General features: G+C 46.4%; 1 protein-coding gene across 1 annotated transcript in view; it reads left to right on the forward strand.

Annotated features, from left to right (window-relative positions):
- Positions 1–12646, forward strand: part of STOML2 (stomatin like 2) — a 71857-nt gene that overhangs the window by 25557 nt on the left and 33654 nt on the right. Inside the window, exon 6 of the mRNA XM_082256405.1 lies at positions 7668–7802. Coding sequence (XP_082112531.1) covers positions 7668–7802 — 135 coding nt within the window. The remainder of the gene's footprint in view (positions 1–7667; positions 7803–12646) is intronic.

Genomic DNA, 12646 nt, shown 5'->3' on the forward strand with positions numbered 1-12646 from the left:
TTAGGCCGATTTGTTTTCTGTTACATATTTTTGGATAAAAAAATTGCAATAAGCATATTTTGATTGGTTTGGCAAAAGTTATGCGTAGCTACTAACTACGGGAAACATTTGTCATTTTGATTGGGTTTTTTTTGTTTTTGTTTTTCTCTAGTAATGGCGGCGATCTGCGATGCTTGCCGGAACTGCGACATTGCGGCGGACAGATCGGACCCCTAACTGACATTTTTGACACTTTGGGGGGGGATCAGTGACATTACTACAGTAATCAGTGATAAAATATGCACTGTTACTGTAATAATGACACTGGCAGGGAAGGGGTTAACACTGTGGGTGACCAAGGGGTTAAATGTGAGCCTAGGGGAGTGATTCTAACTGTGGGGGGCGTGGCTTGTGAAATGATCATAGAGACCTGTGATCCTATATAGAAGGATCACAGGAGCTCTGTGATCATCCCAGAGAGAATGGTCAGCTGTGTTTACAACAGCTGCCCGTCCTTCTCTCTCAGCGGGGAGCTATCGTGGGTGACAGGCAGGAATTTGGAGCCGCCTGCCCTGTGCATCAGAGTCCCCACTGCGCTCGCCCCCTAGCTGCAGGTGCGCGGCCGATGTAGGTCTACGTCGTTTCGCGCAGGAGGGCCGTGCTGCCGCAGTAAATCGGCGGCAGGCGGTCGGGAAATGAGATGAGTAAAGTGTTTATTTAACCACTTAAGCCCCGGAAGATTTTACCCCCATTCCGACCAGGGCCTATTTTGCGATTCGGCACTGCGTGACTTTAACAGACAATTGCGCGGTTGTGCGACGCTGTACCTAAACGAATTTTACATCCTTTTTTTTCCCCACAAACAGAGCTTTCTTTTGGTGGTATTTGATCACCTGTGCGATTTTTTTGATCATGTGCTATAAACAAAAAAAGAGCGACAATTTTGCAAAAATGATATTTTTCCCATTTTTTTTTTTTATATGAAATTCCCCCAAAAAAATGTAAAAATCAAAATTTTTCAACATTTTTGGCCAATTTGTTTTATGCTATATATGTTTGGTAAAAAAAATCGCAAAAAGCGTATTTTGATTGGTTTGCGCAAAAGTTATCGCGTTTACTAACTAAGGGAAAGATTTTTGTTGTTTTTTTTTTTTAACGCGTAATGGCGGCGATCTGCGATTTTTTATTTTTTTTGCGGGACTGCGACATTGCGGCGGACAGATCGGACCCTTGACTGACATTTTTGACACTTTTGGGGTTACCAGTGACATTACTGCAGTAATCAGTGCTATAAATATGCACTGTTACTGTAAAATTACACTGGCAGTGAAGGGGTTAACTTTTTTTGAGAGGGAGGGGTTATGTGTGTCCCTAGGGGCGTGATTCTAACTGTGATTGGCTGTGGCTTGAGGTGTAGGAACAGTGATCAACGGTCCTACATAGTAGAACCGTATGATCACTATTCCTACACCGGGGAGAATGACAGGCGGCTTGTTTACATTAGCCGCCTGCCTTTCTCCCTCTCCACCGACGATTGCGAGTGACCGGCGGACATCGGGTCCGCCGGTCACACACGCGCCCGGGGGGGGGGGGGGGGAGTCCGTGACCGCACGTTGCTCCCCAGAGCCCTCACAGGCTAGCGACTGTGAGGGGCTGACTGTCGCAGTAAATATACTGTGAGCAGTCTGCAAGTGGTTAAAAAAAATAAAAAAGCAGCTACAGCCTGTCCTCTGCCAGCATACTACAGAGAAGGACTTTTGCTGTTTTTGAGTAAGCAGTGGTCTCTCGGAGAGGTCCAACATGTCTCCTACTGAGTCACATTGATCGCTCCACAACAGCAACGCTCATACTCCCCGCTGATTGTAGTGTGATAGGTCTGACTCAGACGCGAATGGGCTCTGCAGAAGGAGCGCTGCTTACACACACAAAGGGTCCTGCTGGCAGGGGACAGGCTTATCTACTGCTTTATAAAGAAATCAAAATGTAAGGCTTTGGACACCTTTTAAGGCCTGGTTCACACCTTTGCCTTTTTTTTAGTGCAGTTTGCAGAAACGCACCACAGTCCATTTAATGGGGATTTTTTGGTTTCAATAGAAGCTGCAGAAAAGCATGTAGTGCATTTTTGCAGCGTTTTGCGTTTCTTTTTTTAATCTGCCCAGCAACAAATAGGCCAAAAAACAAAAGCAATAAGCACTACAGAAACGGATCAAAAGCAAACTGCATAGGTGTGGACCAGGCCTTACGTTGATGCTCCTGGAATGAGTTTGGCTGATTTTAAACTGAAATTCAATTGGGCTTTAAAGCATTTTTCTAGTCTTGTTTGATGTTATTTGCAGCCCTTATTCCAGGGTATCGTGGAAAAGCATGAGATGCAAAGAATACCCATTTCCTGTCCGCCTCATTTTTACTGCTACAGGGTGCCTCTCCTGTACAAAATCAAGTATATACCGTATATACTCGAGTATAAGCCAAGGCCTCTACTTTTACCACAAAAAGATGGGAAAAATGATTGACTCGAGTATAAGCCTAGGGTGAGAATGCAGGGCGGTGGGTATGGTACAGGAGAATGCAGGGCGGTGGGCATGGTACAGGAGAATGCAGGGTACTGGCATGGTACAGGCGAATGCAGGGTACTGGCATGGTACAGGAGAATGCAGGGCGGTGGGCATGGTACAGGAGAATGCAGGGTACTGGCATGGTACAGGAGAATGCAGGGTACTGGCATGGTACAGGAGAATGCAGGGTGACTGGCATGGTACAGGAGAATGCAGGGTGACTGGCATGGTACAGGAGAATGCAGGGTGACTGGCATGGTACAGGAGAATGCAGGGTGACTGGCATGGTACAGGAGAATGCAGGGTGACTGGCATGGTACAGGAGAATGCAGGGTACTGGCATGGTACAGGAGAATGCAGGGTACTGGCATGGTGCAGGAGAATGCAGGGTGACTGGCATGGTACAAGAGGATCCGGGGTTGTGGGCAAACTACAGGAGATGCAGTGCTGTGGGCATGGTACAGGTGGACCATGCCCGCAGCACTGCATCCCTTGTAGTATGCCCGCAGCCCTGCATAATGGCAGGTAGTGCAGCTGTTCACTTACCTGTTCCAGAGGTGCCTTCATTTTAAAAATGGCGCCGCCACGTCATTGCGCACGCGCTGCCGCCACTCGTATACTTTCGGCTATTCCCGGCCAAATACATTTCATAGTTTGTAGACACTAATGTTCTTGTCAAAGGACCAGAAAAGAGGATTTTTGTACTTACCGTAAAATCCATTTCTCTGAGTTCATTGACGGACACAGCGCTCAATAGTCAGAACCCTAGGGTTATATCGCCTCCCTACAGGAGTAGGACACTAGGCAGAAAAAAGACTTGGCTACACCTATGGGCAGTCCTAGGTGGTATACATCCCCCTCTCTGCCATAGGCCTTCAGTTTAGTAACAAGCAGTGTCAGAAGTATTAAAACCCCATAGAGGGTTGGGTGCTGTGTCTGTCAATGAACTCTGAGAAATGAATTTTATGGCAAGTACTGTGACGAGACCCTTGCTCGCTCTGTCCGCTCTCCTGACACTCCTCTGTTTCTAGTAAGTCAGCTTGCAGATCGCAATGTCTGATGGTTCGGTCAACCAAGGATCCGGGATCCGAACTACAGCAATGTGCCGTCCAGAATCCATTAGAACAAACCCCAAGCAAGCTGTATGTAAGTTCAAACAGGAAGACAATTTATTGGAAGAACACAGCATACTTTTATACAGAATTTGGAACATCCTGCCCCCAACAACCGCCCTCCCATTGGTCAATTGCAAAGTACCTGCAGTTCCCATTCAGGTCCTCTTTTAGCCATGCAAATGAGGACTTGAAAATGAGTCAACAGGGATTGGTCAGATAGCTTGACCAATGCAAGGAGACAGAGGCCCCAGGGGGCAATCAATGTACACAATAGTCAGACACAGAACAATGGTTCCCTAACGAGCCCTCAATACACATTACTCTGAGTGTCAATACATCCCTTAGCAGACAACAGGTCATTAGCACACCTGACAATAGGTGAATGGAAAGCCCCCTCAGACAAAAAGCAACATTGTTAGACAGCCCGTCTCCCCATTGAACTTCCTGGAATGACCATATTAGGAGTGGACTTCCTGCTCAGAGACCTCATGCTGTACAGGGAATAAAAATCTTCATATTACAAGGGCGACATTATTCCTGAATATGACTGTCCCATTTGTAGTAGTCCAAACCATATTTTCAGTGTTCACCACCCTCCTGGTCACCCTGCATCCATAACAGATGCAGGGTGACTTAAACATAAGAGAGCCCCATGAGGCTGGACATGGTGCCCCCCAACCTCTCAAAAGGAATTTGGGGTCCACAACCCCCATGCCCAAAGTGACTCCCGTCACAAGTACCAAAATCCCACGGCTAAACACAACAGTCAACCAGGTAACAGGAGCTCAACAAAAAAACAACTGGAGCCCAACCTGAACAATACTCCCCCAAAGAGGGAACAGACCCTCTAAACAGTAGCCTGCAAAACCTTGCGGCCAAAGGAAGCATCCGCAGATGCCAACACATCCACTTTTAGTGGAAGTGTTCACCGATGACCAAGTGACCGCCTTGCAAACCTGCGCCACTGACACCTGATGACGAAAGGCCCAAGAAGCACTAAGCGCCCAAGTAGAGTGCGCCGTTACAGGGAAAGGAGGAACCTGACCCTTGATAGAATAGGCCTAAGTTACCGTCTGTCTGACCCATCTGGAAATGGTCCCAGAAGAAGTGGACAGTCCTTTTCTTGGGTCGTCCGTGATCACAAACAGCGAGTCTGACCTCTGAAAAAAACTCTGTGACTGCCAGATACACCTGAATCGCACAAACCACACCCAAGGCATGCAAAGCAAATTCCTTGGGATGAGTGGGCCTGGGACACAGCGAAGACAACGCAACCACCTTATCCTTGTGGACCCCCAAGTAGGGGATATGACAAGAAATCGCCACCAGTTCCTACACCCTGCGAGCAGAGGTGATGGCCACCAAAAAAGCTACCTTCTGGAACGCCGTAAGCTGGGGAATCTCCTGAAGATTTTCAAAGGAAAGCTTTTTGAGAACTGAGGGCACCAAGTCCATATTCCACGGCGGTAGAGGAGATTGCATGGGTGGCGTCAGATGTGGAACCCCTTGAATAAAAGTACACACCAATGAATGCGTGGCTAGGGGTCACTGAAAGAATACCACCAAGGCAGACACCTGGCCCTTGAACAAGGGTGAACACCTATCGACTCTCACCACGAAATGTACGCTTTTTACGTATGATGGTAAATTTTCCTAGCCTTTACAGAGTTGGAATCACCGACCCAGGCAAACCTCTATCCTTCAGCACCTGGCTTTTAACAGCCAGGCCGTCAAAGCCAGTGACTGTAAAGCAGGATGGAAGATCCTCCCTGAGAGGCAGTCTCCAACGGACATCGGCGACCAATCGCACCAGGTCGGTGTACCAAGACCAGCAAGGCCAATATGGGGGGCCACAAGAATGATCGGAATCCCTTTGGCCTCGATCCTGCGCAGAAGCCGCGGAAGAAGCTTGAGAGGAAAGAAGGCATCGATCAGACAATACTGACCCCAGGGGGCCACCTGAGCGTCTGTGCCATCCGCTAGGGGATCCCGTGCCCTTGCCACAAACCTTGGTACCTTTCTGTTGAGCCGACACCAACAGGTCCACCTCTGGGGTGCCCCACCACAGACCTATCAGATGAGACACGTCCAGATGAAGGGACCGCTCTCCTTGGTCTAACGCCTGCCGACTGACATAGTCCGCCTGCCAGTTTTCCACTCCTGGAATGTGTACGGCGGAGAGGGCTGTAACAGAGCGCTCTGCCCACTGGCTACTTCCAGAGCCGCCAATACAATTTTTGTACCGCCCTGGTGATTGACATAAGCCACTGCTGTGGCTTTGTCCTTCTGGATCGATACCGGGAGCCCCTGGAGCTGATCCGTCCAGTGATCTCGGCACAGCCTGATCGCCCAAAGTTCCAATACATTGATCGGTAGTCTGGATTCCTCCAGCATCCAACAACCCAGAGCAGAGCTCAGTCCCAGGACACCTCCCCACCCGGGCAGACTGGCATCCATAGTGACCACTGTCCAATAAAAGATTTGCCCTACCAGAGAGCCACTGGTTTCCCCGCTCAGCCGAATCTGATTGTCCAGAGACTTTGGACACTTGTCCCATTTCACCAGGATCTCCCTCTGGCGGGACGTCTTATGGAACTGTGCAAACGGAACCACCTCAAAAGTAGACCCCATCAGGCCCAGCACCCGCATGCAAATCCGGAGGGAGGACCACCTGTAGATGAATCGCAGCTTAAAAAATTTGTCAAAATAGGAGGGATAAGGAAACGCCTTTTGCAGTGCAAGACAGCTTGTGGGTGCCAAAAGTGACAACCACCTCCGCAGCTGCATCCTCCATCTTCAAAGTCTCTCACACGGGTGTAATCCGTGCATCAACCAGCGCCTTCTCGTGCGCAGCTAAAGGTGTGGGGTAATCATCCTCACTATCTGATAGATCAGGGAGCGTGGCTACAAACCCCACTGCCGGCATAGAGAATCACACAGGCCCCAATAAAATGGCCACCGCACGAAGCTCCCAGGGACCCAGGAGGGAGCCCTGGGTACCTCCATAAAAGAAGGGGGGATCTGGGCACCCAAGCCGGGAAGCCTGTCCCGCTGGTGGCATAGCCACCCGCAACCCTTCCCCCACCGGTAAAGTGCAGCACACCAGCCCCATTCACCTGCCTACATGCCGTGCTACCCCGAGTGGGGTACAAATATGGCCCACAGGGACCACTAAAATAAAGGTGGATCTTGGGGGAAGGAGGGGTCTGACCGTCCCTGGGGGTTGCCCGCGTCCACTCCAAACCACATCCAGAGGGGGGGGGAATTGTACTTACCATACCGAAAGCTAGGCGGGCACCACTCCAGACAGAACCTCCTCCGCATGGAAATGGGGGGGGGCTGTCGGCCAGGAGGAATGCTGCGACTCGGGCCAAGACCGGGTCGTATGCGACCTCGTGAAGCGTTTAACTCGCAGGCCAGTCCCCATCCAGTGGGGCTATGTCGCGGCCAACCTAGCGTGTTTTTGTCTGGCGCTCTCACTGGCCAGACTGTAGATTGTAGATCTCACAGGGGAAAAAAAAAATGCCAATTAAGGGAAAAAATTGCCAGGACCAGAGATCTCGGCAGGGAACTTGGTCCTTACTCCTGACTAGGCAGAAAAAAACTGAAGGCCTATAGCAGAGAGGGGAATGTATACCAGCTAGGACTGCCCATAGGCGTAGCCAAGTTTTTTTTTTTCTGCCTAGTGTCCTACTCCTGTACTCCTGTAGTGGGCGATGTAACCCGATGGTTCTGAGTAATGGAGCGTTGTGTCCGTCAATGAACGAAAGAGAAAAGAGTTGTGCAGCTCTGCCAAACCCATGGCCTATGGAAAAATCTTCTGAATACAATCATTCTGGTCCTGAAAGCACAAAATAATCAGTCATGACGCTGTCAGTTTATTATGCTTTTGTGTATGCTTTTATTTTAATTAATTTTTTTTTTTTTTTTAGATCTATATCTATGTGGTGTTTGACTCCCTTCACTAGTTAGTGTTGGATCCATGAACTAATTATTTCATCAAACATATATTTTTCAGGAGAGAGAAAATCTGAACTCCAATATTGTGGACGCCATAAACCAGGCCTCCGATGACTGGGGGATCAGATGCCTGCGATATGAGATTAAAGACATTCACGTGCCTCCTAAGGTCAGGGAGGCCATGCAGATGCAGGTAATTATTGCAAGTCTATTAAAAAAATAAATACATTTTGGCCTAAATTAGGCTTTAAAGCAGCGGTTCTCAACTCCTCGGGACCCACCAACAGGCCAAGATAACTAAATTACACCACAGGTGATCTCATTTGCTGCTCAGTGATTGCAGTATTCTAGTCTGCATCTCGCAAAGGTAATACTTAACCACTTAAGCCCCGGAAGGTTTTACCCCCTTCCTGACCAGGGCCTATTTTGCGATTCAGCACTGCGTGACTTTAACGGACAATTGCGCGGTCATGCAATGCCGTACCCAAACGAAATTCACGTCCTTTTTTTCCCACAAACAGAGCTTTCTTTTGGTGGTATTTGATCACCTGTGTGATTTTTACTTTTTGCGCTATAACAAAAAAAGAGCGTCAATTTTGAAAAAATAACAATATTTTTCACATTTTGTTAATATGAAATTCCCCCCCAAAAAAAAATTAAAAATCTAAATTTTTTTACATTTTCGGCCAATTTGTTTTCTGCTACCTATGTTTGGTAAAAAAAATCACAAGCGTATTTTGATTGGTTTTCACAAAAGTTATTGCGTTTACTAACTAAAGGAAAGATTTCTGTCTTTTTTTTTTTTTTTTCTTAACGAGTAATGGCGGCGATCTGCGTTTTTTTTTTTTTTTTTGCGGGACTGCGACATTGCGGCGGACAGATCGGACCATTGACTGACATTTTTGACACTTTTGGGGGTACCATTGACATTACTGCAGTAATCAGTGCTATACATATGCACTGTTACTGTAAAAATGACACTGAGATAGAAGGGGTTAATTTTATTGGAGAGGGAGGGGTTAATGTATGCCTGGTGCTTACTGACGTGTGTGGGGGGAGGTGACTGAGTGTTCAGCTATGCTGAACACTGCAATCTGACCCTGCCTGTCACTTAGGAGATCCGCCCGCTCTGTTTACACAAGCGGGCGGATCTCCAAACTCGATTCCCCGACGATTGGGGAAGAGCAGCGGCGATCCCCTGGCCCGACTCCCGCTGTGACTGAATACAGCATGCACAAGTACAGTGAGTCCTTACATCATAGAGTTCCCCGCGGGTTCCTGACCACCCGCAGCAATGGGAAAACCGACCGCACCCGCGAGATTTGCTGCGGGACCCCGCACCCGATGCAGCCCTCTAGTCTGAAGCCCCATGAGTAATCAGCCTGATTAGTGACAGCAGAAGCCGATCTGCGGGTGTCAGACGCTGAAATTCCACCGGCATCCGCCGATTGTCGGGCAGAGACACCAAACAGAGCTCTGCCTTTGTAAAAAAAAAAAAAAGTCAGATCTCCAATCTGGGGGGGGGGGGGGGGAGTTGGTGTATTTTGTTTCTCTGCAAAGCAGGGAATAAAATCCATCACTTCTCTTAGTAAAAGCGGCACACAGTACACAAAAACACTGGCTAGGCACACATTTAACCCTTTGATCGCCCTAGATGTTAACCTCTTCCCAGCCAGTGTCATTAGTACAGTGACAGTGTATATTTTCTGCACTGATCACTGTATTAGTGTCAGTGTCCGATTGTCCACCGCAATATCGAAGTACCACTTATTAAGTCGCTGATCGCTGCCATTACTAGTATAAAAAATAAAAATAAAACTCCAGTATATCCCATAGTTTGTAGATGCTATAACTTTTGCACAAACCAATCAGTATACGCTTATTGGGATTTTTCTTTACCAAAAATATGTCGCAGAATACATACTGGCCTAAATCTGTCAGGAGATTTTTTTTTTTTTTTTAATTTTTCTATTGGATATGTTTTAGAAGAAGGTAAAAAACATTTTTTTTTTTTTGCAGTAGCAGCAATGTGAGCAGACGGAAAGTGGTTAAATTGGATTCTATAGCACTTATGGAGGATCTTACTTATATCTCTAGGGGGCGGATAGATAAAGGATTTAAAATATGGGATGTCTGGAAAAAATTTAAGACAGAAGGTAACTCGAGCTGATTGGTCAGGTAACAATCTTAGTCTGAGGGGTGTGAGTTATGGTAATATGACTGGGTGTAACAAGAAGAAATTGATAAGTGTTCAGTAATTCTTTGGTAACCCCACCCCGCCAGGTGGATTATTAATTATTATTTATTAGTTAGGTTTTTTTTTATTTTTATTTTTTCGTTAGATGTGACGGTTGTTATGTATGTTATGTTTTTATGTTTTTGGTTTTGTTATTTGTATATTAATGGAAAAATCAATAAAAAGTTATTAAACACAGAAATGAAGTGTAGGGGTGGTTAAAAGTCCCAAGAAAAGTCCAAATTCAACAAAAATCCAAGAAAGTAATTGTGGTAACAGTCCCTCCTTCCTGTGACACCCAGGCAATGTGTAGAGTGGGGACACCACAGTGCACTAGTATGGGAAGCAGCTTACCAAAAAGCCGTGGCTACTCAAATGAATGAGAAAGCATATCACATAGATCTCAGGAACTCCAAGAAGCATCCAGCATGTCACCTAGATCTTAGGAACTCCAAGAAACCATAGGAAACGACGTGGAATAGTTAATTCCTCCAGGAAGCTCCATAAAGGTCAGATGGATTTAAAGAAAAAGAATATACAAAAGAACATAGTGTTATCCCATAGATGACAATGGTGAAGTTTATTTAACCACTTGCCAACTGCTCACTGGAGCTCTACTGCGGCAAAGTGGTTAGTTCCCGTCCAGCGACGTAGACCTACGTCGCTGGACTCCTCCCCTTGTGGGCGGCGCACGCGTGCCGCCGGAGGCTCGCCCCCGCTGTATTCAGTCACAGCGGGAGTCGGGCCAGGGGAGGAGAGGTGGTGATCACCGCCGCTCTTCCCCCATCGTCGGGGAATCGAGTTTGGAGATCCGCCCACTTGTGTAAACAGAGCGGGCGGATCTCCTAAGTGACAGACAGGGTCAGATTGCAGGGTTCAGCATAGCTGAACCTGTGATCTGTCCCTGTGTCACTCAGTCCCCTCCCCCCACACACGTCAGTAAGCACCAGGCATACATTAACCCCTCCCTCTCCAATAAAATTAACCCCTTCCCTGCCAGTGTCATTTTTACAGTAACAGTGCATATTTATAGCACTGATTACTGCAGTAATGTCATGGTACCCCCCAAAAGTGTCAAAAATGTCAGTCAAGGGTCCGATCTGTCCGCTGCAATGTCGCAGTCCCGCAAAAAAAAATCTCAGATCGCCGCCATTACTCGTTAAAAAAAAAAAAAAAAACACCAAAAATGACAAAACTTTCCCTAAAGCCCCATACACACGTACCGATCGTCGGCCGCACGATCGGCCGTCTTTTGTCTGAGGGCTGTCTTGTCTGTTGAAAAGTGCAAAAGACTGCACAAGAATTTTGTCCGCCGACTACAGCCGACTGCAGAAGTGATGTCATGTGATGGTGAACTTTCCCTGTGTTTTTTTTCTTTTCTGAGCATGCCCAGTCTTGCAAATCTGCTGTCTGTCGGCAGAAATCTGTACTGACTGGCGAACAATCGGCCGCTCTGGTGTCGGCATACAAAAAATTTAATGCTTGCACAACAGATTCTTTTCGGCCGAAAGTGCGCTGTCGGCTGTCGGAAGCATCATACTAACAAGCCGAAAATCGGCAGATCGTTCAGCGGCCGAACATTTTCGGCCGACAATCTGCACGTGTGTACGGGCCTTTAGTTAGTAAACGCAATAACTTTTGCGCAAACCAATCAAAATACGCTTTTTGTGATTTTTTTTTTTTTTTTTTTTTTTTTTTTTACCAAACATAGGTAGCAGAAAACAAATTGGCCAAAAATTTAAAAAAATTTTGATTTTTAAATTTTTTTGATATATTTTTCATATAAAAAAAAATGTGAAAAATGTTATTTTTTCAAAATTTACGCTCTTTTTTTGTTTATAGAGCAAAAAGTAAAAATCAAAATCAAATACCATCAAAAGAAAGCTCTATTTGTTGGAAAAAAAGGACGTAAATTTCGTTTAGGTACGGCGTCGCGCGACCGTGCAATTGTCAGTTAAAGTCGCACAGTGCCGAATCGCAAAAAGTGGCCTGGACGTAAGACAGCAAAATCCTCCGGTGGTTAAGAGAAACTACTCACATAAATGTAGTACAAATGAGCACATATAGGATGGTGGCTGGAAATACAATCACGGCGTCCCGCATGTATCCAGTTCGATAGACAATAGTAGCCGGCTCAGAGAAGGGGCGTGTGGATGTTGCGTCTGGAGTCGCAGTTGAAGTAACGCAGTACCGTATCGCAAAAAATGGCCTGGTCATGAAGGGGGGGGGGGTAAATCTTCCGGATGTTAAGTGGTTAACTATCGCCGTGCTGCCACATATACAGTGCCTTGCGAAAGTATTCGGCCCCCTTGAACTTTTCGACCTTTTGCCACATTTCAGACTTCAAACATAAAGATATAAAACTGTAATTTTTTGTGAAGAATCAACAACAAGTGGGACACAATCATGAAGTGGAATGAAATTTATTGGATATTTCAAACTTTTTTAACAAATAAAAAACTGAAAAATTGGGCGTGCAAAATTATTCAGCCCCCTTAACCACTTAAGCCCCGGAGGATTTGGCTGCTAAAGGACCAGGGGTTTTTTTGCGATTTTTTACTGCGCGACTTTAACGGACAATTGCGCGGTCGTGCGACGCTGTACCTAAACGAATTTGACGTCCTTTTTTTCCCACAAACAGAGCTTTCTTTTGGTGGTATTTGATCACCTGTGCGATTTTTTGATCACGCGCTATAAACAAAAAAAGAGCGTAAATTTTGCAAAAATAACAATATTTTTCACATTTTTTTATATGAAATTCCCCCAAAAAAAAAGTAAAAATCAAAATTTTTTAACATTTT

The sequence above is a fragment of the Pelophylax lessonae genome (assembly GCF_965119305.1).
Source record: "Pelophylax lessonae genome assembly, chromosome: 1".
NCBI lineage: Eukaryota > Metazoa > Chordata > Amphibia > Anura > Ranidae > Pelophylax > Pelophylax lessonae.